This window comes from Oncorhynchus gorbuscha, linkage group LG16 (assembly GCF_021184085.1).
Source record: "Oncorhynchus gorbuscha isolate QuinsamMale2020 ecotype Even-year linkage group LG16, OgorEven_v1.0, whole genome shotgun sequence".
Taxonomy (NCBI): Eukaryota; Metazoa; Chordata; class Actinopteri; order Salmoniformes; family Salmonidae; genus Oncorhynchus; species Oncorhynchus gorbuscha.
Window position 1 is genome coordinate 13,298,488 of NC_060188.1, and position 23,909 is coordinate 13,322,396.

The 23,909-nt window shown below is 46.3% G+C and overlaps 1 protein-coding gene across 2 annotated transcripts in view; it reads left to right on the plus strand.

Moving 5' to 3' along the window:
• LOC123999312 (leucine-rich repeat-containing protein 4B-like) overlaps positions 1-13,888 on the plus strand; it is a 33,854-nt gene extending 19,966 nt beyond the window's left edge. Inside the window, exons 1-3 of one of the 2 annotated variants that reach the window (XM_046304934.1) lie at positions 1,800-1,857; positions 6,470-6,971; positions 9,099-13,888. In XM_046304934.1, coding sequence (XP_046160890.1) covers positions 6,726-6,971; positions 9,099-11,048 — 2,196 coding nt within the window. In that variant the 5' untranslated portion in view covers positions 1,800-1,857; positions 6,470-6,725 and the 3' untranslated portion in view covers positions 11,049-13,888. Of the gene's footprint in view, positions 1-1,799; positions 1,858-6,469; positions 6,972-9,098 lie in introns of those variants that run through there. The other variant, XM_046304933.1, reaches the window with a different exon arrangement.
• Positions 13,889-23,909: the final 10,021 nt, after the last annotated feature.

Consider the following 23,909-nt stretch of genomic DNA (forward strand, 5'->3'; position numbering starts at 1 on the left):
ACCTACGCTAACTTCCTGTGGTTACCGGGGGGCTAGAGAGACCGGGCAGGCACCATGTTATGCAGTGGTGCGCACGGTTTCCCCAGTGCGGGTGCATAGCCCGGTGCGGTATATTCCAGCCCTGCGTATCGGCCGGGCTAGATTGAGCGTCGAGACAAATGCCATGAAGCCGGCTCTACGCATCTGGTCCCAAGTGCGCCTCATTGGGCCGGCTTACATGGCACCAGCCTTGCGCTCGGTGTCTCCGGTTCGCCTGCATAGCCCAGTGCGGGCTATTCCACCTCGCCGCACTGGCAGGGCGACCGAGAGTATTCAACCAGGTAAGGTTGGGCAGGCTCGGTGCTCAAGAGCTCCAATGCGCCTGCACGGTCCGGTCTATACAGTACCACCTCCACACCCCAGCCCTCCGGTAGCAGCTCCCCGCACCAGGCTTCCTGTGCGTGTCCTCGGTTCAGTACCACCAGTGCCAGCACCACGCATCAGGCCTACAGTGCGCCTCGCCTCTCCAGCGCTGTCGGAGTCTCCCGCCTGTTCAGTTCAGCCAGAGCCTTCCTCCTCTACAGCGCTGCTGGAGTCTCCCGCCTGTTCAGCGCAGCCAGAGCTGTCGGTCTGCATGGAGCAGCCAGAGCTGCCAGTCTACATGGAGCAGCCAGAGCTGTCAGTCTGCAGAGAGCAGCCAGAGCTGCCAGTCTACATGGAGCAGCCAGAGCTGTCAGTCTGCATGGAGCAGCCAGAGCTGTCAGTCTGCATGAGAGGTCAGTCTGCATGAAGCAGCCAGAGCTGCCAGTCTGCAAGGAGCTGCCAGTCTGCAAGGAGCTGCCAGTCTGCAAGGAGCTGCCAGTCTGCAAGGAGCTGTCAGTCTGCAAGGAGCTGCCAGTCTGCACGGAGCCGCCAGAGCTACCAGTCTGCAAAGAGCTGCCAGTCTGCAAGGAGCTGTCAGCCTACATGGAGCAGCCAGAGCCGCCAGTCAGCGTGGGGCAGTCAGAGCCGCCAGTCAGCATGGAGCAGCCAGATCTTTCAGTCTGCCAGGATCCGCCAGTCAGCCAGACTCTTCCAGATCTCTCTGCCAGTCAACCAGACTCTTCCAGATCTCTCTGCCAGTCAACCAGACTCTTCCAGATCTGCCAGTCAACCAGACTCTTCCAGATCTGCCAGTCAACCAGACTCTTCCAGATCTGCCAGTCAACCAGAATCTTCCAGATCTGCCAGTCAACCAGAATCTTCCAGATCTGCCAGTCAACCAGACTCTTCCAGATCTGCCAGAACTGCCAGTCGGCCAGGATCCGCCAGTCGGCCAGGATCCGCCAGTCAGCCAGGATCCGCCAGATCCGCCAGTCAGCCAGGATCTGGCAGATCTATCTACCTGCCTGAGCTTCCTCTCACTCCAGAGTTTCCTCTCAGTCCAGAGCTTCCTCTCAGTCCCGAGCTTCCTCTCACTCCCGAGCTTCCTCTCACTCCCGAGCTTCCTCTCACTCCCGAGCTTCCTCTCACTCCAGAGCTTCCTCTCACTCCAGAGCTTCCTCTCAGTCCTGAGCTTCCTCTCAGTCCTGAGCTTCCTCTCAGTCCTGAGCTTCCTCTCACTCCTGAGCTTCCTCTCACTCCCGAGCTTTCTCTCACTCCCGAGCTTTCTCTCACTCCCGAGCTTCCCCTCAGTCCCAGCTGCCCTACAGTCCCGATCTGCTCCTCAGTCCAGTGGGGTTCTGGGTGAGGACTACAAGGCCATGGTCGGCGGCGAGGGTGGACTATCCAGGGACGCGAGTAGAGGGGACTAAGACATTGACTGAGTGGGGTCCACGTCCCGCGCCGGAGCCGCCACCACGCACAGACGCCCACCCGGATCCTCCCTATTGTTTTGAGGTGCGTTCGGGAGTCTGCACCTTAGGGGGGGGGGGGTTCTGTCACGCCCTGGTCGAAGTATTTTGTGTTTATCTTTATGTATTGGGTCAGGCCAGGGTGTGGCATGGGGTTTTTGTATTGTGGTGTGTTTTGTCTTGGGGTTTTGGTGTGTATATATAGGGATTGTAGCTAGTGGGGTGATCTAGCAATCTAGTCTATGGCTGTCTGGAGTGGTTCTCAATCAGAGGCAGGTGTTTATCGTTGTCTCTGATTAGGAACCATATTTAGGCAGCCATATTCTTTGAGTTTGTTGTGGGTGATTGTCCTTAGTGTCTTTGTTCCTGTCGCTGTGTTAGTTGACAAGTATAGGCTGTTTCGGTTTTCGTTACGTTTATTGTTTTGTAGTGTTTGTGTTATTTCCTGTTTACGTTTGTTTGATTAAACATGGATCACAATCTACACGCTGCGTTTTGGTCCGACTCTCCTTCACCACACCTAGAAAACCGTTACAGGGGATTCGTTTTTCAGAACATTAAATGCAAATTTAAATGATTCTTTCCCCCTGTGAGATTGGCACTGAAAGACAAAATTTAAATGAAACTGTCATGGGGATGATGTATATGATGATGTCACAGCATATAATGTGGAGTTATGCTTCAAAGAGATTTGCCTCAAAGTTTCACGCAAACGCAGGGAGGTACCAAAACTGAGGTAGCCTGGGTATATATCAGTCTGTTTGCGCTAACATCCCACTCCTTGCCATTCCACTCCAAAAATGCTTTTGGCATGACAAGGAGTGTCGTTTTATCTGTATTTAACATTGTGAGAAGCTTGCCGTATAAGGGTCCAGTGTTATGTGCATAGTGACTAATGGTTCTGGTCTAGAGCTGTGACTGTCCCAGTACCCTACTGGTTCTGGTCTAGAACTGTGACTGTCCCGGTGTCCTACTGGTTCTGGTCTAGAACTGTGACTGTCCCAGTACCCTACTGGTTCTGGTCTAGAACTGTGACTGTCCCAGTACCCTACTGGTTCTGGTCTAGAGCTGTGACTGTCCCAGTACCCTACTGGTTCTGGTCTAGAACTGTGACTGTCCCGGTATCCTACTGGTTCTGGTCTAGAGCTGTGATGGTCCCAGTACCCTACTGGTTCTGGTCTAGAGCTGTGACTGTCCCAGTATCCTACTGGTTCTGGTCTAGAGCTGTGACTGTCCCAGTACCCTACTGGTTCTGGTCTAGAACTGTGACTGTCCCGGTATCCTACTGGTTCTGGTCTAGAACTGTCCCAGTACCCTACTGGTTCTGGTCTAGAACTGTGACTGTCCCAGTACCCTACTGGTTCTGGTCTAGAGCTGTGACTGTCCCAGTACCCTACTGGTTCTGGTCTAGAACTGTGACTGTCCCGGTATCCTACTGGTTCTGGAGTAGAGCTGTGATGGTCCCAGTACCCTACTGGTTCTGGTCTAGAGCTGTGACTGTCCCAGTATCCTACTGGTTCTGGTCTAGAGCTGTGACTGTCCCAGTACCTTACTGGTTCTGGTCTAGAGCTGTGACTGTCCCAGTAATAATAATAATAATAATAATAATAATAATAATAATATATGCCATTTAGCAGACGCTTTTATCCAAAGCGACTTACAGTCATGTGTGCATACATTCTACGTATGGGTGGTCCAGGGGATCGAACCCACTACCCTGGCGTTACAAGCGCCATGCTCTACCAACTGAGCTACAGAAGGACCGAGCTGCGACTGTCCCATTATCCTACTGGTTCTGGTCTAGAGTTGTGACTGTCCCAGTACCCTACTGGTTCTGGTCTAGAGCTGTGTGTGACGGTCCCAGTACCCTACTGGTTCTGGTCTAGAGCTGTGATGGTCCCAGTATCCTACTGGTTCTGGTCGAGAACTGTGACTGTCCCGGTATCCTACTGGTTCTGGTCTAGAACTGTGACTGTCCCAGTACCCTACTGGTTCTGGTCTAGAGCTGTGTGTGACGGTCCCAGTACCCTACTGGTGCTGGTCTAGAGCTGTGACTGTCCCGGTATCCTACTGGTTCTGGTCTAGAACTGTGACTGTCCCAGTACCCTACTGGTTCTGGTCTAGAGCTGTAACTGTCCCAGTACCCTACTGGTTCTGGTCTAGAGCTGTGACTGACGGGTCCAGTACACAGTATCTGGTTCTAGAGCTGTGACGGTCCCAGCAGCAACAGGTCAGGACCGGACCTTCTGTATTGTCTTTCCCCTCCATCTCTCCATTACTCTCTCTGTTTTATATGCATCTCTGTGTTGTTGTTCCCCTCCCTCCATCTCTGTCTACTTTATATTCATCTCTCTATTGAGTCTTTTCCCTCCCTCCCTCCCTCCCTCCCTCCCTCCCTCCCTCCCTCCCTCCCTCCCTCCCTCCCTCCCTCCCTCCCTCCCTCCCTCCCTCCCTCCCTCCCTCCCTCCCTCCCTCCCTCTCCTCCTCTCCCTCTCTCTCTCTCTCTCTCTCTCTCTCTCTCTCTCTCTCTCTCTCTCTCTCTCTCTCTCTCTCTCTCTCTCTCTCTCTATCTATCTATCTATCTCCCCCTCTCTCTGAGGTTATTCATATTAATGCCTCTCTCTCTCTCTCTCTATTTTTCCCTCCTACTTTTTAGTCTTTATTTTTTCTTACTCCATCTTTTCCTCTCTCTACGACCATTCTCTTTTTCATTTCCTCAACTATTTCTCTCTCTCCTCTGCTTCTGTCCCTCTATAGCATCCCTCTCACTCCCTCTACTCCATCCATCTATCTTTATCTCCCTCTCTTTCTCCCTCTATCCCCAATCTCTTTCTCTCTCTCTCTCGCTCTTGCTCTCTCTTGTCTTCTCTCCCTCTCTCTCCAATATCTTGTTCTTTCTCTACCCCTCTCTCTCATCTCTCTCTCTGTTTCACTATCTCTATCTCCCACTTTGCCCAACCTCTTGTTCTTTCTTTCTCTCTCTCCCTCTCTCTTCTCTCTCTTTCGCTCTGTCACTCCCCCCCTCCTTCGCTCTCCCATTGCCTCTCTGCAACTGTTCAGTTTTCATCTATTACTGTAGTGTTGATAATTCCCTTCTCTTCCTTCAGCTGTACAGTCATCTATCAGATTAATAATCCCTCTCTCTCCCTTCAGCTGTACAGTCATCTATCAGATTAATAATTCCCCTCTCTCCCTTTCTCTCTCAATCTCTCCTCTTGTTTTTTTCCCTGAGCAAAGTGTGAATGCCAAGTGTGTGAAATGTATTTGAGTGTCAGAGTCCCATCATTACAGCCATCATCATTAATAATAGTGGACTGTATGCCCTTATTTAAGGTTATTTAGGTCTAAATGACCTGCAGAGGGAGGGCAATTCTCCTTCGCTGGCTCCAGGAGCCTGGGTAGAGTTAACCATCTATCAGTGTTAAGGAAGACTGCACCCTTCACTACCATTCTGTGGCCCCTAGAGCATGTAATACAGAGCCAGTATGGAAATAGAATTAGTACTGTCAATCCAATACCCGTGCAATGCTAATAGAGAGAGGATTTGGGTTGAAGTCACAACTCAGTGTTTGGACACTGGGATTTAAAGACATGCTCTGGAACTTTGGCGACTACTAAGTATTTTTTAAATCTCCCGCTTTGGGCTTGATGTGTCAATGTATAGTTCATATATGCATAATATATGAGCAGAATTACTGTCTTACCTCAATTAGCGACGAAATCCCTAGTGAAATCCCTAGTTTGAAGGCTGTACTGCGCCATTTCCCTACATTTTCCCCCTTGTGGGCCAGCCCCCTAGCAATTCGAGTTCTTAAAAAAAAAAATGTTTTAACTAGGCAAGTCAGTTAAGAACAAATTCTTATTTTCAATGACGGCCTAGGAACAGTGGGTTAACTGCCTGTTCAGGGGAAGAACGACAGATTTGTACCTTGTCAGCTCGGGGGTTTGAACTTGCAACCTTCCGGTTACTAGCCCAATGCTCTAACCACTAGGCTACCCTGCCGCCCCTAACCAATGAGCTTCAGCCCCTCGCCATTTGAGTGACAGCTAGCAAGAGGCGCACACACAGAGAGAGAGAGAGAGCGCAATGACATGGTGCACATATCTACTCAAACAGTATGTGACGTAGTACGCAATTTTCGGGGACCACTTTTGGATCGTGAGCTTTACTTTCAGAACTACTGGCTAAAAAGTATACAAAAGTACCAGAGAATCTCTTTAAAAAATATTATTGGTATTGTACTGTCGTCCTGAGAACTGTTGTCTTGAACGCGTGAGTGCATATACTGTAGAACCAATTCATGAATAACATAGTCATTAGTGTTAGGATTGCAATATTACTTTTCATTCCAAGGGCAGACAGTACCCTAAAAAGCATGATCCAGAGTTGCAATATTGTAAATATGTCTATTGTATGATGACATTGCTGTTCACTACAGTGATTTGCTGTAAAACTTGACCTTCACTAATGAGCAATGACACGCACCTTTTAAGGCTTCTCAAGTTATGCACAGGATCCACAGTCCTTTCAGAATAACTCATACCTGGATATTGACTTTTCCATCAGTTCTGCTCCGTGTAAATGTTTCTAAACAATTGGAGGAGCATAATATACTGTACTATTTCTAATGTCTGTGTTCTCTCTCTCTCTCTCACAGTAACTCGTGGATTCTTCTCAAAGGCCCCACTCAAATCCCTAGACGCCAGAAAAAAAGGAGTAACATCTGTTTATGCACATATTTCTGTTAAACCCCCCTGGAAAAAACAGAGATAGACGGAAGATAAAACACCTTTAAAAATGAAACATTAAAAGGAACAAATTGCCACTGGAGAAACTAAGTCAACCTGGTTGAGGAATCCATCATCTTGGGATAAACATCTTCGGAGAAAGGGCAGGGTCATGTCCCAGTTGCCATGCGCATCACCACGGTGACCTGCCTTCCCTGCCCCTCTCCCCTCCTCCTCCTATTGGTCCAGCTGCTACTGCGGCTCCTCCTCTCTGGGCCAGAATTTGTAGAGGCCGCCTCCCCCTGCCCCACCCATTGCAGCTGCTCCAATCAGGCCAGTCGAGTCATCTGTACAAGACAGAGTCTGGATGGGGTGCCTGAGAGCATATCAGTCAACACACGATACCTCAACCTGCAGGAGAATTCAATAGAGGTAAATATGGACTGTGCTGAGCATTATCCGCTATGTTCATTTCTTTTGTTTGACTGTGTGTGTGTGTGTCTGTGTGTTTGTGTGCGTGCATGCCCATGCATGAGTGTGTGCGTGTGCGTGTACTGTATGTTGGTAAGCATTATGTAAATGCCTGTTTTTATATACTTGTTTCAATGTAATTACCTGTCATTCACTTATAATTACCATGGAATAATGCCTGTGTTCTACAAGTGTTCCCCAACCGTTTTGCAATTGAAATGGAGGTCATGTTAATATGTAAATCAAACAGTAACACAGCAAACAGCAAAGAAACAGGAACACATGTGTTAGCAGATTGTATGTCAGAACCCCAAGGTCGTTGTTGTGGTTTTACAGCTGCACTGGGACACTCCATTTAACCCCAGCTTTCCAATGTGAACGTCCTCAGCATGTCAGCCGTGTAATAGAAGACATATTCCCGCTGTTTTCAGTTTATGTATTTAGGAACTTTGCGCTCAGAAATGTGCTGCACTCTAGAAATGTCTAGACAACTTCACAGACACGAGGTTGCTGAATACGCTAATGTGCTGCACTCTAGAAATGTCTAGACAACTTCACAGACACGAGGTTGCTGAATACGCTAAATCCATTTGTGAATTTGGATACAGAGTGTTTTAGGCTAATGCTCATTTAGTTTTGGCAAAGTTTGTGGCAAATCAGTAAAGTGACCGCAGAGAGAGGAAGTGGACAGCCATTCTATCCCACTCAGAAAGTGGACAGCCATTCTATCCCACTCAGAAAGTGGACAGCCATTCTATCCCACTCAGAAAGTGGACAGCCATTCTATCCCACTCAGAAAGTGGACAGCCATTCTATCCCACTCAGAAAGTGGACAGCCATTCTATCCCACTCAGAAAGTGGACAGCCATTCTATCCCACTCAGAAAGTGGACAGCCATTCTATCCCACTCAGAAAGTGGACAGCCATTCTATCCCACTCAGAAAGTGGACAGCCATTCTATCCCACTCAGAAAGTGGACAGCCATTCTATCCCACTCAGAAAGTGGACAGCCATTCTATCCCACTCAGAAAGTGGACAGCCATTCTATCCCACTCAGAAAGTGGACAGCCATTCTATCCCACTCAGAAAGTGGACAGCCATTCTATCCCACTCAGAAAGACATATGATTGAACTGTACATGATGGCTACAGAAGGAAAAGGGAACATCAACTCTCATGGTTTGGTCTTACGAGTTACAGAGATGCAGCTTGTTCAAATATGAAATAAAGAAATAATAACACTATTCATTCCACTTCCCTCTTAGCCAACGGATTCTGATTGGATTTGTTGTATCCCAAAGCCCCACTTGAAATGATTAAAAATCTAAAAATATTGTAACACCTGGAGGCATCCTAGATTCTCTGGTTTATTTTTTCTCTTCTCTCCCCCAAGTACCCTGAGAGTAAAGCTTTGACAGCTCCCACTCCCCTCTTAAACACCCCCACCCTCCCTATCACCCTCCCCCCTCCTGCTCCACATAAGGAGGATGCAGTGGCCTGGCTCCAGGAGCTTCTCACTGCCTCCCTCACTGAGAGCATTGCCCACACATATCTCACACAGCCATAGATGACTTGCCAAGTTAAATAAAGGTTAAATAATTTTTTAAAAATAGATTTAAAGGGATTTAGTCCTGCTCACTAGCTGTGTGTCTGATGCCTGGCCAAATGAGCTCTGTTTGGACAGCCCAGATCCAGGGGCCCACCCAGTCCAAGTGCACCAGAAAACATCTTCTCTATGAGAAAAACAACCATGTCTGTTGTCTGTTCATTTACCAAAACGGATACACCACAATTAATCATTTCAGCCTCTGTGTTCATAATTTTTTTGAAGTGTTGTGAATTTTATTTTGGCTCATAACAGTGATTTTTGAAGTTTTTGTTTTCTCTCGCTGTAAGATTTGAGTTGATGTTCATGTTTATAAAACATTATGGTAATGTTCTGATAGTGTCCCTGCATTCACACCTGTGCTATTGCTTTCACACTCTACCCAGCTGTCACAGCCACTGGAGCTGCACCCTGTTTACACAGTCTAGTCAGTCTTCATGTTGTGAGATATTAACATTCTCCCTCTGCCTCTCTCCCCACCAGGTTATCAAGTCAGACACCTTCAAGCACTTGAGGCACCTTGAGATCCTGCAGCTGTCTAAGAACAAAATCAGTCAGATTGAGGTGGGAGCATTCAATGGCCTGCCCAACCTCAATACGCTGGAGCTGTTTGACAACCGCCTCACCCTGGTCCCCTCACAGGCCTTCGAGTACCTCAGCAAGCTGCGGGAGCTGTGGTTACGGAACAACCCCATCGAGACGCTGCCGGGCTACGCCTTCCACCGCGTGCCCTCGCTGCGCCGGCTGGACCTGGGAGAGCTCAAGAAGCTGGACTACATCTCAGACGCCGCCTTCGTGGGCCTGGTCAACCTGCGCTACCTGAACCTGGGCATGTGTGGTCTGAAGGACATCCCCAACCTGACGGCCCTGGTGCGTCTGGAGGAGCTGGAGCTGTCTGGGAACCGTCTGGAGATCATCCGGCCTGGCTCCTTCCAGGGCCTGGTGTCGCTCCGTAAGCTGTGGCTCATGCACTCGCAAGTGAAGGTCATCGAGCGCAACGCCTTCGACGACCTGAAGAACCTGGAGGAGCTCAACCTTTCCCACAACTCCCTGCACTCGCTGCCCCATGACCTCTTCACCCCACTGCACCAGCTGGAGCGGGTGCACCTCAACCACAACCCCTGGGTGTGCAACTGTGACGTGCTGTGGCTCAGCTGGTGGCTGAAGGAGACGGTGCCCAGTAACACTACGTGCTGCGCCCGCTGCCACGCTCCCCCTGGCCTGAAGGGCAGGTACATCGGGGAGCTGGACCAGAGTCACTTCACCTGCTACGCTCCCGTCATCGTGGAGCCGCCCACCGACCTCAACGTTACCGAGGGCATGGCTGCAGAGCTGAAGTGTCGCACGGGCACCACCATGACCTCGGTCAACTGGCTCACGCCTAACGGCACCCTGATGACCCACGGCTCCTACCGGGTCCGGATCTCCGTGCTGCACGATGGTACGCTCAACTTTACCAACGTCACGCTGAGGGACACGGGTCAGTACACCTGCATGGTGACCAACTCGGCTGGCAACACCACGGCAACCGCCGTGCTTAATGTCACTGCCGCCGATGTTGGCGTCAGCTACTTCACTACTGTCACCGTGGAGACGGTGGAGCCCAACGAGGGCCCGACAGTCTACGCGGGCGTCATGAACAGCCACAACGAGTCATACGTCATTACCCCGTCTGGCCACCAGTGGAGGGGGGGGCTCCCTACCACCGCCTCCTCCCTGTCAGCCTGGTCCTTGTCCTCATCCCGGGCCACCCGGCCCACCTTTACTGTGCCCATCACTGCCGAGACGGGCTATTCTGGCCTTGATGACGTGATGAAGACCACCAAGATCATCATTGGCTGCTTTGTGGCCATTACCTTCATGGCAGCCGTGATGCTGGTGGTCTTCTACAAGCTGAGGAAGCAGCACCAGCTGCACAAGCACCACGGCCCCGCCCGCGCCATCGAGATCATCAATGTGGAGGACGAGATTGGCGCCGGTGCTGGTGGACGTGGGAGCGGCATCTCAGGTGGCGGCACCGTCTCTCGGGATGGAGGCGGAGGGGGAGGAGTAGGAGGAGGGCAGAGCCTGAGGATGCATCACCCGGAGATGGTCAACCTACCCAACCTGGCCAGACAGGAGCACCTCAACCACTACTACAAGGCCCACCACTTCAACAACAACATGATGGGCCTGGGCATGGGCCTCAACAACAACAACAACCCCTCCCTCTCCCCCTGTTCCCAGAGCACCCCCAACTCCTGCGCACAGGGACCCACCTCCACCAGCGGTGGCACCCCCACGGGTGGCTTGCTGCCCTCCCCTGTGCCCCTGCCCCAGCTGGGCATCCACAGCTCTCTGAAGGGGCTCATGGGGAAAGGCCAGAACCCTCAGATCGAGCCTCTGCTCTTCAAGAGTGGCTCCAAGGAGAATGTGCAAGAGACTCAGATCTGAGAGAAAGAGAGAGAGAGAGATGAAGAGACAGAAAACAGGGAGATGGAGGGGAGAGAGAGGAGTCTGATTGTACTATCCCCATGGCCATATTTGGATAGAAAGTGTAGGCAGGTAGAATATGAAATATTACATAGACATTGCTTTGTATGGTTAGTGCATAGAGAGAGAGAGAGAGAGAGAGAGAGAGGAGATATTGTTCTCACACCTCTACTGTGTCTGCTCAACACCCGTCCAAGCATTAACATCTTCTGAGACACTCCAAGACAAATACAGACACATACAGCCCGACACAAGGACAGGAACATTCTATCAGCTAACACATACACAGTGCATTATGAGATTGACAACTATCTGCCAAACTTGCGCATGTCTGTGCCAAAGTAAAAGCCCTCGCAATCTATATATCCATCCGCAGCATTCCCAGACTGAATCAGGTGACCAGGTTCAATACTCAGACACAATAAGAATCACCACGGTTATAACTAAATACAGATCACCTCGTATATTACCAGATACAATCCAAGTCACCATGTATATATAGAGATAAGATCTTCGTCACTATGTTGAAGTAGGCGGATAAGTGTTTGGGACTGTGTCAGAGCAGTACAGGGCTGCCCAGACGCACTCTGTGGAACAGGACAGAAAGTAAACCATTGAGCAGAACACAGTTTAGTGTCGGACAACAAGCAATGTGTAGGAAGAGGAAACAACATCAACAACGGTTGTGTTTTACTTAGTGGCTCAATCTCACTTTCTCCCCTCTTTCACACCTGACTGGCTACTCTCTTTAAAGGAGAGGAAGGTATATGGAGTGAATCGTCGTAAAAAAATAATGTAATAGCAAAAAGGACTACGAAAGATACAAATAAACTGTGAAAGTACATATTATATATAAATATATTTTCATTCGAAGAAATAAATTATGAAGAATCTTTACCAAGTTTCTGACTAAATAGCCACAGCTTCTGAAGAATATATGAACTGCTGTCATAGCGGTCATCACTATGAAAACTTTGTTTGGCTAGAATCAAGATAGCCGACATTCTGTGCTGAGAAGGACATATTGTAGTGGAGGCTGTGGATGAGCAAGAGCTAAAATTGGAAACGGGCACAGTGTTTGATTGAATTTATTTTGGCTTCAATTTTTGTAGCATCACAAAGCGTTCCCTCTCATGCAACATAAACAGGGTCATTGGAGAAGGGGGATCTTTACTCTCCATTTAATGAGAACATATGAAATATGATTACAAAACTTCACCCTTTGATACAAACCATACGGATATTGTAATGATGATAATGATGATAATTATAATAATTCAGTAAATGCTTATCAACCGTATACTATAGATAGCTCTTAAAAGCAGATATAGGATTAGCATGCTCTGATTCAAGTGGTAATATCTAAAATTGCAATGTGATCGGTTTGAACTTCATGCATTCAGTATATCTGTATGCAATATATCATGATATTGAGAACAAATTATTATTATAATTATCATCATTATTACTATTATTATTACTATTGATTATTGTTGTTATTATTATCATACACTGAGTGCACAAAACATTAGGAACACCTTCCTAATATTGTGTTGAACCCAATTTTGCCCTCAGAACAGCCTCAATTGGTTGGGGAATGGACTGCAAGGTGTTAAAAGCGTTCCACAGGGATGCTGGCCCATGTTGACTCCAATGCATCCCACAGTTGTCAAGTTGGCTGGATATCCTTTGGGTGGTGGACCATTCTTGATACACACAGGGAACTGTTGAGCTTGAAAAACCCGGCAGTGTTGCAGCTATTGACACACTCCAACCTGTGCGCCTGGCACCTACTACCATACCCCGTTCAAATTCACCCTCTGAATGGCACACATACTCAATCCATGCCTCAATTGTCTCGATGCTTAAAAACCTGTCTTTAACCTGTCTCCTCCTCTTCATCTACACTGATTGAAGTGGATTTAACAGGTGACATCAATAAGGGATCATAGTCTTCACATGGTCAGTCTATGTCATGGAAAGAGCAGGTGTTCCTAATGTTTTGTACAGTCAGTGTATAGGTGGCAGAGCAGTCTAGTACATCCTTATGAAAGTTATGTTTATAATTGATTCAGTGGGGAATGATTTGATTACACATGGAACGATGACGATCCTTTCAACCACCATATTGACTCCAACAACAGGGGATGGACTGTGTTCCACCAAACACCAACCTGCAGAAACAGGAAATACATGGTCCTCAAAATGGCTGCTCCCACGTGGCATCCTCACAGCCCATGCCTCCTCAGAAACTCCTCTGTTTTGTACAACAACACCAGTCTCAGCCGATCAGGACCCCTCGTTTTATTCTGTTGTGTAAAAGACAGGACATGAACCTTTGACGAAGACTGCTCGTTTGCAGAGGATTATATCAGAACTCAGTGTTCTCCTGTGTGAATGGAATTCATGGCAGCAGGGAACTAAAGGAGGACACCATTTTGAAGCATTTGAAAGGTAAGAGAAACCTATTCAATGAAAGAGACAGAAAGCCTAGATGAATCATGTGGTGATGGGTGATTTTTGTTTTTTAAGGAAAAGGACAAATAAATGAAAAATATAGAAACGTATAGATCTCTTTAAAAAAAGCTATTATAAGTGTTTTTTCATTTTGTTTTTTTTAATCTAGTTTGATTATTTCCTTTTTATCTTTTTTTAAATTCAAGTGTTATCTCAATTGTAATATTGTTATTGTTATTATAATTTGCTAATTACACTGGTTATAATTCTGAAATATGTTCTGTCAGCAGAAGTCACATTGAAAAATTAAAATATCTGGCACACAAAATGGCAGTTGAACTCTGTGAAACTTGGTGGCATTATTTTTTTTGTGTTTTAATTGAAACATCACTGTTTGTGTGTATCCCTTTGGCTAATACAGCTGTGCTTGAGATGAGACACACAGAATGTGAAATAGCCGGCGAGGGGTCTTTTCCTGCACAAGGAGGACAGGATAGATCCTGCTTTGATTTACAAGCTTGCTCACGCTCTCTCTCACTCTGTGATTTTCAGAATGTCATAGCTATCAGTGCTCCGAGTGTGATTTCGCTAAGTCAACACCCTGTTTCCATGACTACCTACCCTCAGAATAATGCGCCAAACAGCGTCACAGCTTGCACCTCATATGGTGCCCGATGCCCCCTGTCAATCATGTTCCTTGAAGACAACATATCCCTCTACAAGCCGGCCAGTGTTCTTCCAACAGTAGCACATCACCTTTCACAGTGTGCCCATATCCTAACACAATGTCCCTACAGGTTCCTGCCACCAGGTTTCCCTGGCAACTGTTGCAGCTGCGACAGTCCTCATCATAGCATCTTGATTTGGGTTTCTGATGCAAATAGGAGGGAGCAGACAGTATAGAAGGCTATTAACATATCCATGGTCCTCACAATAGATATTTATATTTTTTCACGGCGCTTACGCAAGTGATTTACACATTCATGTTGCTCATGGAAATAATGAACATATTCCATTGGCTTATTCCAGTGACTTACATCCTCTATCTATATCATCTACACACACTTTTGATTTACTAATGCAGTGATTTACATCGTCTATATCACTTCTACAAGTCAGTTGCATATTCCTACACCAGTGCTGAACGTATTCATGTACCTTGCACTTGTGATTAACACTCATAGCCCATGCACCAGTTATTAACATATTTATTTTCCCAACACCAGGGATGTTTAATCCCCTCACTAGTTATTTACATATTCGTGTGTGTGTGTGTGTGTGTGTGCGTGTGTGCGTGTGTGTGTTCAGTGGTTCTGACAACAACTATTCCCCCAGTAGTCTGGATGTGACTCCCTGCCTGTCTTGTCACCTCAGAAAGCATTATGAAGCCTTATGAAGCTCGTATGAAGTGTCACAGAGAAGAGCCAAGCTAGAAAGGCTTAGTGGCAGAACAAGTTAGGCCAGTGCCCCACAGTCCCAGTAACATCACTGCAGTGACTGAGTCACACAGCACTGAACACACACTTAACACTAATGGAAACGCTGTGTTTACTGTGCAGGAAGAGACCCGCTCGCTCAACCATTCAGGGAATAAGTCAAGTATGTATGTGTGTGTGCGCGTTCAGTTACAGTACCTACAGTAGTATTTTCAATTACTATGGCAACTTGATACTGTTTCCATTATTTAGAATGCAGCTATATCAGTGTGTGTGTACATGTGTATGTAATGTGTGGGTTGTATAAGGAGGATGCAGAGTGAGAGAGAGAGGGAGGGAGGGGGCCAGTCAGACCTCCATTTTAAATCCCCAGTTTAAAGCAGTTCTCTGTCTGTTTCCCTCTGCTCCAGGCTGGTTTATGATCCTCTCACTGACACTTTTAGTAAAAACAGGATATCTAGTTAAGCAGGGTTTTCCCCCCCTCTCCCCTCTGCCTATTGGGATAAGCCCAAGAGATCAAAGGTCTGCTCTATCACGGCCAGTCTCTTCAGCATTCCACTGGCCTCTGCCTCTCTCAACTCGTAGTCAATCTGAGGTTACGAGCTTGTGGTCAAGTCGCGTGTCACACTGCCTTAGTTATCCTCACTGTTAAACCAGCCAATCAAGGCTATAGTGTTTCCTAATTGGACAGGGGCCGATGGCCTCGGTTATCTTGACATGTTTGGCTGTTCTAGCTCAGGTCCTGGTCTAATGAGACAATATTAATCAGGCTTTTGATATATTTAGGATGTGATCTTAATTATCTTAATTGGTAGAACCTGCTGTGTTCTGATCAGAGCAGCTTTTTTTATTTCACCTTTATTTAACCAGGTAGGCCAGTTGAGAACAAGTTCTCACTGACAACTGTGACCTGGCCAAGATAAAGCAAAACAGTGCGACACAAAGAGCTAAAGAGTTGGGTGGGGATCTTTGTGTTTTTAGAAAGTCATGTTTCAGGGGCCTTATTTGAGCTTGAGGTGAGTGTAGCCGATGTGAAATGGCTAGCTAGTTAGCGGTGGTGCGCGCTAGTGGCGTTTCAATTGGTGACGTCACTTACTGTTACATGAGCATAGCCTTGTTCAGGTGAGACAACACCTTTAGGGAACCAGCCAGGTCCACCATTGGAGCTGGTCCCATATGTGGGTGGTGAACAGATGTAAGCCATAGAATTAGTAAGTTGTTATCTTCCCTCGTAGAGTTTCATTTAATTCTGTCACCCAACCATTTAAAACTAGTTGTGAAACGACAGTGGAGCCGCTACATTATTGATACTCATAGTGTCAATGATGCATACGCTCCAGCGCCAAATGCAAATGCTCCTCCCAGTTGTCAAGGCCAGAAGTGTCAAACCGCTGTAATTTATAAGCATTATTATTGCTATCATATTTTTTAACGGCCGTCAGATGGCCTATGAATACAGACCCAGAGAAACCGTGCGGCTTCTATTGTCACACATCATGATGATGATGATGAGGATGATGGCGACTGAGACGGTGGATCTGTGTGTCTGTAGTCTCTAGTCTCCTAGTTTAACTTTACGTCATTGTCAGACTAGTCATCAGTGGGTGATTTTATTACTATGACGCCAGTCGGCCTTTAGATGGGTTTTAAGCACGTCTACTTCTACGAGGATGGTGTTTAGATGCTCTCTTGGTTATTCTGCTTGTGCGTGTGGTGCTGGCTCAGTATTTCCTGTCCATATTCTCCCTGTGAGGTTTTGTGGAGGTTGAGATCAGATGCTCATGGACGTCAGTCTGCGCCATCCGTGTGATTTGTACAAGAGCCTGCAGCCACTTATTAAACAGGCCTCCCTGTTGCCTACACACATACGTAGGAGCGCACATACATACGTGTGCACACATACACACGCACAAGCACAAATAGGCATGAGCGCACACACATTTGCGGATTGACTGACATTGACTGACTAATTGATTGTGAATGATTGATTGAATGGGGCTTTCTTAATGATGTGTGTCTTTGTGCGGTGAGCTTAACACAAACCCCTCGCCAGCTCCCAGCAGGGCTGCGGTTCAGAGGCTGGGGCTTTGTGTTCTGTGAAGGTGTCCTTAATTTGAGAACAGAGAGACATTAACATATGGCTTATTTCATTGTTTCCGTGGCAACCGTGTCCTCTGTCACAAGATGTCCGTTTTGGTTGACTTGGGTGGCTGACATGAGTGTTAGCGTGCCGTGACGCCGGGGAGATTAGCGGTGTCTCATCGTGGATGACTTCATCTTCTGTCGATGCCTGTCCTGTGCTAGAGGTCAGGCAACCTCAGGTGGAGAGGTTCATAAGAGGGGAAGTTTTATTTTTACCAACCAAATCTACTATTATTTAGATTTCACTTGTTTTTGAGAAACTTACCCCAACTAGTGATTCACTTCCTCATCCCTGTAAGGGTGCTCTGAAAAAACATGAACAAATTCTCCTAAAACACCCATATACGTTCTTTTAGGAATGGCAAAGCTCTCAGTATATAACATCTAAAGACCTGCATCACTATTTTGAGAGCTTATCCGTTTCCGCAAACTGGACCCTTCTATAACATGCCATTTACATCAAAAATAGAGATTTGCTTGCAAAAAAGCTAAATTCTCCTTTAACATGGAGCAGCCATCACTGTTACTCCACTGAAAAGCCTCTAATTGTGGGGTCCAGCATAATGGATCTTGTCATCAGGCTAGGTCTTCCTGAGCACACCGTAGCTGTGGTATTCAGCTGGGACACTGTGCTTCATGTCTTTGAACACCCTGTTCTGAGAAGGAACATTATGGAACACTTCATTCTGAAGGTTCTAGAACATTAAGATCCTTGTTTTTGGAAGTTCTAGATTAGAGAAATTGACTCCTAATCCAAAGTGTTCCAGACTTGATAATTGATAATTGACTTGATAATAAACCGCTTATGACAGATGTTGTAGAACACTCTGACGTCCCCTACATTGCTCGTGAACCTTCCATGTTTATCAGGGATGTGTTGTGGAGTTGTTGGAATCATATCGGAATGTCCTGAACCATCGGCGACTATTAAAGGATGTGCTGAGCCAGCAGCTGTGCTCCTCTCCTCTCAGAGGACAAGCTCGCAGTCAAGTCTCCCAACAGCAACACACATTCACCCCCTCTGCTACTCTGCTCTCTTCTCCTCCACAGCAACACAGCCTACAGATTTACAGTTTATGGGCGCCTTGGCTCGCCATCATATTCACACTCTACTATGTCTGATGTTTGTTTGAAGCTGGGCGGCCGCCATAGCGCACATTCGAAAGCTTTGAAGTGCAAATGGCGGTCTGCTCTGCTGCACCCTATGGAGGGCCAGTGTAGAATAACCGCGGTGTGAGAGGAATACGCAGCCAGGGGATCATGTGTTGATAGTTGTTTCCTTGTGTGGGGATAGAGCGTCGCCAGCAACCCAGTGTGATGTAGGGTCAAGTTCAATCCAGACGCCAACACTGGTGGCCAGAACCTCCCTAGACAGCCAGGCAGCAGAGTAGAGCTGGAGGAGGAGTCAGGGCTCTGAGGGCTGACCTGACTAAGTTGCTTAAAAGCGTTTGCTAAATGGCACAGAATTGTTCTATTATATTACCTCCAGAATCAATGCAATGAGCCAACTTGAAAGGGAGAAGCAGAGTTGCAGTAAACATTCATCAATATGAAATCAAGTTTAATGGGGCAACCCTCAGTTCAAACAAAGCACCTCCCCGCCATTGTTTCGGTAAAAGGCTGAGGGATTGGGCAATGTAACCACTCTCAAATTCATAGGCAATGTAACCACTCTCAAATTCATAGGCAATGTAACCACTCTCAAATTCATAGGCAATGTAACCACTCTCAAATTCATAGGCAATGTAACCACTCTCAAATTCATAGGCAATGTAACCACTCTCAAATTCATAGGCAATGTAACCACTCTCAAATTCATAGGCAATGTAACCACTCTCAAATTCATAGGCAATGTAACCACTCTCAAATTCATAGGCAATGTAACCACTCTCAAATTCATAGGCAATGTAACCACTCTCAAGTTCATAGACAGAGCTATGGATGCAAGTACTGACCATCCATGATATCAACACTCTAGCTCTATGTTTTAAGGCTATACAGTGTTTGTTTACATTTACTTTGTTTACAAACATTGGAGTAAAACAAGCTAATAGTTTGGAGTTGAACTAAGCCCAAGAGGCATTTAGATTCTTCAAGAATCAATGTGTATATTGAATGAATACATCTATTGATGCTCATGGACACATCATCAGTGATGCAACCTGAGGTCATTTGGTGTTTGGGGCCTTTCAACATGAATTTATAAGGCCCTTTAACTGGAGATATTATATTTGTCTTTTAACTTTTACATTTTTTAAAACCTTATTGTCTCCCCCTGTCAGTTTTGGAGGTGTGCTGCTGTCCTCATTGGTGCTGATGTATTTATTCAGGCGGGTCTCCTTCAACCTCCGTCTCTGACACCCCCCCTTTGATACTTTATTTTTTACCTCACTCCACACCATCAGCCACCAGCTGGCAGAGTGTGGCTTCTAATGCGCTCAAACCCTGGTGTTACTTAACACGTTTCCCTCGTGTTTACCATACATTTACCTCACAGGAGGTTGGTGGCATCTTAAATGGGGAGGACTGGCTCATGGTAATGGCTGGAGAGGAATCAGGGAATTGGTATCAAATACATCAAACATGTGGTTTCCATGTGTTTGATGACATTCCATTTGCTCCGTTCCAGCCATTATTATGAGTCGTCCTCCCCTCAGCAGCCTCCTGTGCTTTATCTCATATATCCAACATGGTCACCCACAGTGTATACCTCACTCACCACAGAACAACCCTTTCCCCTCAGGCAGACAACTCCCTCTCATAGAGAGACAGAGAGACAGAGAAGCAGGAGGAATGAGCGATGAGGTTGACTGTCAGAGGACACTGAGACTTCCTGTCACTCCTTATCCTGTCTGGGTACTGGCCTGGGTATGCTACACTGTATCTGTGTGTATATACACTGTATTTGTGTATATCTGTGTGTGTACGAGTGTGTGTGCCTGTCTATATGTGCTTGTGCACAGTTGTGTGTTTATGAATGTGTGCGGTGTGCTTGGGTATAAATAAGAGCATGTGTGTGCAACGTGTGTAAGAGCATGTAATGTGTGCATCTCTGTGTGTGTGTGAAGAAGAGAGAGGGACATGAGGGGGAACGCTGCGGTGCTTATATGTCAACCAGTGCTGGAGGGGCCGATGACTCCAATCCTCACCCACAGGAAGTGAAGGAGCATGGCTGACTTACCCCCTTTCTCCTTGTCTCCCTTTTCTCACCCTGTCCCTCAGAAATGTAGATAAAGCATCAGTCCCTACCTGTCCCTGCCTCGCTCTGAAAACGCACACGCACGCACGCACGCACGCACGCACGCACGCACACACACACACACACACACACACACACACACACACACACACACACACACACACACACACACACACACACACACACACACACACACACACACACACACACACGCGTTACTTCAACCCTAACCCTCTCTCAGGAAAAAAGGGAAAATGAACACTACAACAAGCCAACACTTGAGATATTTCCTTCCCTCTGTTTAATTAAACATAGACTCCATCTGCTCTTTTGGTTCGCTTCTTCTTTTCTTCTGCAATATTGACTATGGTTGTTCTCGTGATTCTTTCTTATGACTCTGTTCTAGCCTGTTCTAACCATGAGTGTCTGTATTAACACTGGAAACATGGGGTCATTTGGAGGGGTCAGTTGTTCTGCTTAAAGGTTCCGTGCCTAATCTTTTTCAGATCATTCAACCTCTGTTCATGTGCCACACAGACATGTATGGAATAAAAATTATGTTGTTTTTTCACATAATCCCCATTGAGATGCTGGTCGTTATTTTGAGTGACAAGTGAAGTTTGAATGTCTCAGAGAGAGTACAGTCGAAGTCAGAAGTTTACATACACTTAGGTTGGAGTCATTAAAACTCGTTTTTCAACCACTGCACAAATGTCTTGTTAACAAACTATAGTTTTGGCAAGTAGGTTATGACATCTACTTTGTGCATGACACAAGTCATTTGTCCAACAATTGTTGACAGAGATTTTTAAACTTATAATTCACTGTATCACAATTCCAGTGGGTCAAAAGTTTACATACACTAAGTTGACTGTGCCTTTAAACAGCTTGGAAAATTCCAGAAAATTATCTCATGGCTTTAGAAGCTTCTGATAGGCTAAATGACATTATTTGAGTCAATTGGAGGTGTACTTGTGGATGTATTTCAAGGCCTACCTTCAAACTCAGTGCCTCTTTGCTTGACATCATGGGAAAATATAAAATAAATCAGCCAAGACCTCAGAAGAAAATGTAGACCTCTGCAAGTCTGGTTCGTCCTTAGTACGCAAGTATAAACACCATGGGACCACGCAGCCGTCATACCGCTCAGGAAGGAGAAGCGTTCTGTCTCCTAGAGATGAACGTACTTTGCTGCGAAAAGTGCAACTCAATCCCAGAACAACAGCAAAGGACCTTGTGAAGATGCTGGTACAGGTACACAAGTATCTATAGCCACAGTAAAACGAGTTCTATATCGACATAACCTGAAAGGCTGCTCAGCCAGGAAGAAGCCACTGCTCCAAAACCGCCATAAAAAAGCCAGACTACGGTTTTCAACTGCACATGGGGACCAAGATAGTACTTTTTGGAGAAATGTCCTCTGGTCTAATGAAGCACAAATAGAACTGTTTGGCCATAATGACCATCATTATGTTTGGAGGAAAAAGGGGGATGTTTGTAAGCCGAAGAACACCATCCAAACCCTGAAGCACGGGGGTGGCAGTATCATGTTGTGGGGGGTGCTTTGCTGCAGGAGGGACTGGTGCACATCACAAAATAAATGGCATCATGAGGTAAGAAAATGATGTGGATATATTGAAGCAACATCTCAAGACATCAGTCAGGAAGTTAAAGCTTGGTCGCAAATGGGTCTTCCGAATGAACAATGACCCCAAGCATACTTCCAAAGTTGTGGCAAAATGGCTCAAGGACAACAAAGTCAAGGTATTGGAGTGGCCATCACAAAGCCCTGATCTCAGTCCCATAGAAAATTTGTGGGCAGATCTGAAAAAGTGTGTGCGAGCAAGGAAGCCTACAAACCTGACTCAGTTACACCAGCTCTGTCAGGAGGAATGGACCAAAATTCACCCAACTTATTATGGAAAGCTTGTGGAAGGCTACCCAAAACGTTTGACCCAAGTTAAGCAATTTAAAGGCAATGCTACCAAATACTAATTGAGTGTATGTAAACTTGACCCACTGGGAATGTGATGAAAGAAATAAAAGCTGAAATACTATTATTATTATTATTCTGACATTTCACGTTCTTAAAATAAAGTGTTGATCCTAACTGACCTAAGACAGGGAATTTTTACTCTGATTAAATGTCAGGAATTGTAAAAAACTGAGTTTAAATGTACTTGGCTAAAGTGTATGTAAACTTGCGACTTCAGCTGTATCTGTATCTGATTGAGTGTGTATAATCTCAGTGTATACAAATTAGAAATGTAAGATTTAAATATGTGTGGGTTTTTTGTTTGAACTATGTAATTCTTCAATGTATATGTCAAATATTTGTTCTCCTTTTGAGTGCATCTGTTTTTAGTGTGTACCATAGTGTGTGTGTACCATAGTGTGTACCATAGTGTGTGCGTGTACCATAGTGTGTGTGTACCATAGTGCGTATGCGTATGTACCATAGTGTGTGTGTGTGTGTTTAAAAGGCAAGGCGTTATGTCAGTGTGTTAAAGCTGATTTGACACTACAGTATGGCTGTGGACTGGCTGGCTGCGGGGTGTGTATTTTGACCCTGACCATGTCTGCTGACCACTGTCTGTCTGTCTGTCTGTCTGTCTGTCTGTCTGTCTGTCTGTCTGTCTGTCTGTCTGTCTGTCTGTCTGTCTGTCTGTCTGTCTGTCTGTCTGTCTGTCTGTCTGTCTGTCTGTCTGTCTGTCTGTCTGTCTGTCTGTCTGTCTGTCTGTCTGTCTGTCTGTCTGTCTGTCTGTCTGTCTGTCTGTCTGTCTGTCTGTCTGTCTGTCTGTCTGTCTGTCTGTCTGTCTGTCTGTCTGTCTGTCTGTGTGTCTGTCTGTGAGTCTGTGAGTCTGTGAGTCTGTGAGTGTCACAGTTTTCAGCCTGCGGTATACACTGCTCTCGTGCTGGCTGGACTGAAGGTTAGCCAAAGGGTCAACTTCTGAATGCTATGGACTCACAGAGTAATAATACTTGGCTAACCCAAGGGTGCATGTTTGTGTGAGAAGAAATTTAGCTAAAAACCAGTGGCCTGCTTTGCATACCGTATGTGCTGTGCATATCCATATGTGTGTATTTAAACATATAATTTTACATTTGTTTGCGGGTTGCTTCTTGTGCATGCGTCTTCAGTATGCCCTTGTGAGTCTGCATGTATTCCTTGTATCTATCTCTGGATCTGTAGATGTGCAGTAATCCAGGTAAGTAAAAAAACATCAACAAGCAGTTTAATCATGGGAGTCTTGTGTGTGAACATGCCCTTCAAATTACTGATGCTATACATCACTCCCATAGCATACATCTTACCTACTGTATGGTGCAGTACACGGTCACACTGAATAGATTATGCAAAACAATCCTAACAATGATCATTTTCAGCTCTCTGATGGTGGGATCTGCATGACTCAAGGGTACAGCAGCGGCTACTTATTTAAGATTAAAAACAGACTGTGTGAAATCCAGGCTCTTCGTATGTAATAGAACTGAACATTGCAGTAAATGTAACTCATTCCAACCATTAGCTCCTTATTCATTTTGCGGTGAGAATCATTTCTGTCGGGTTTGAAGGAGTTTTAACCG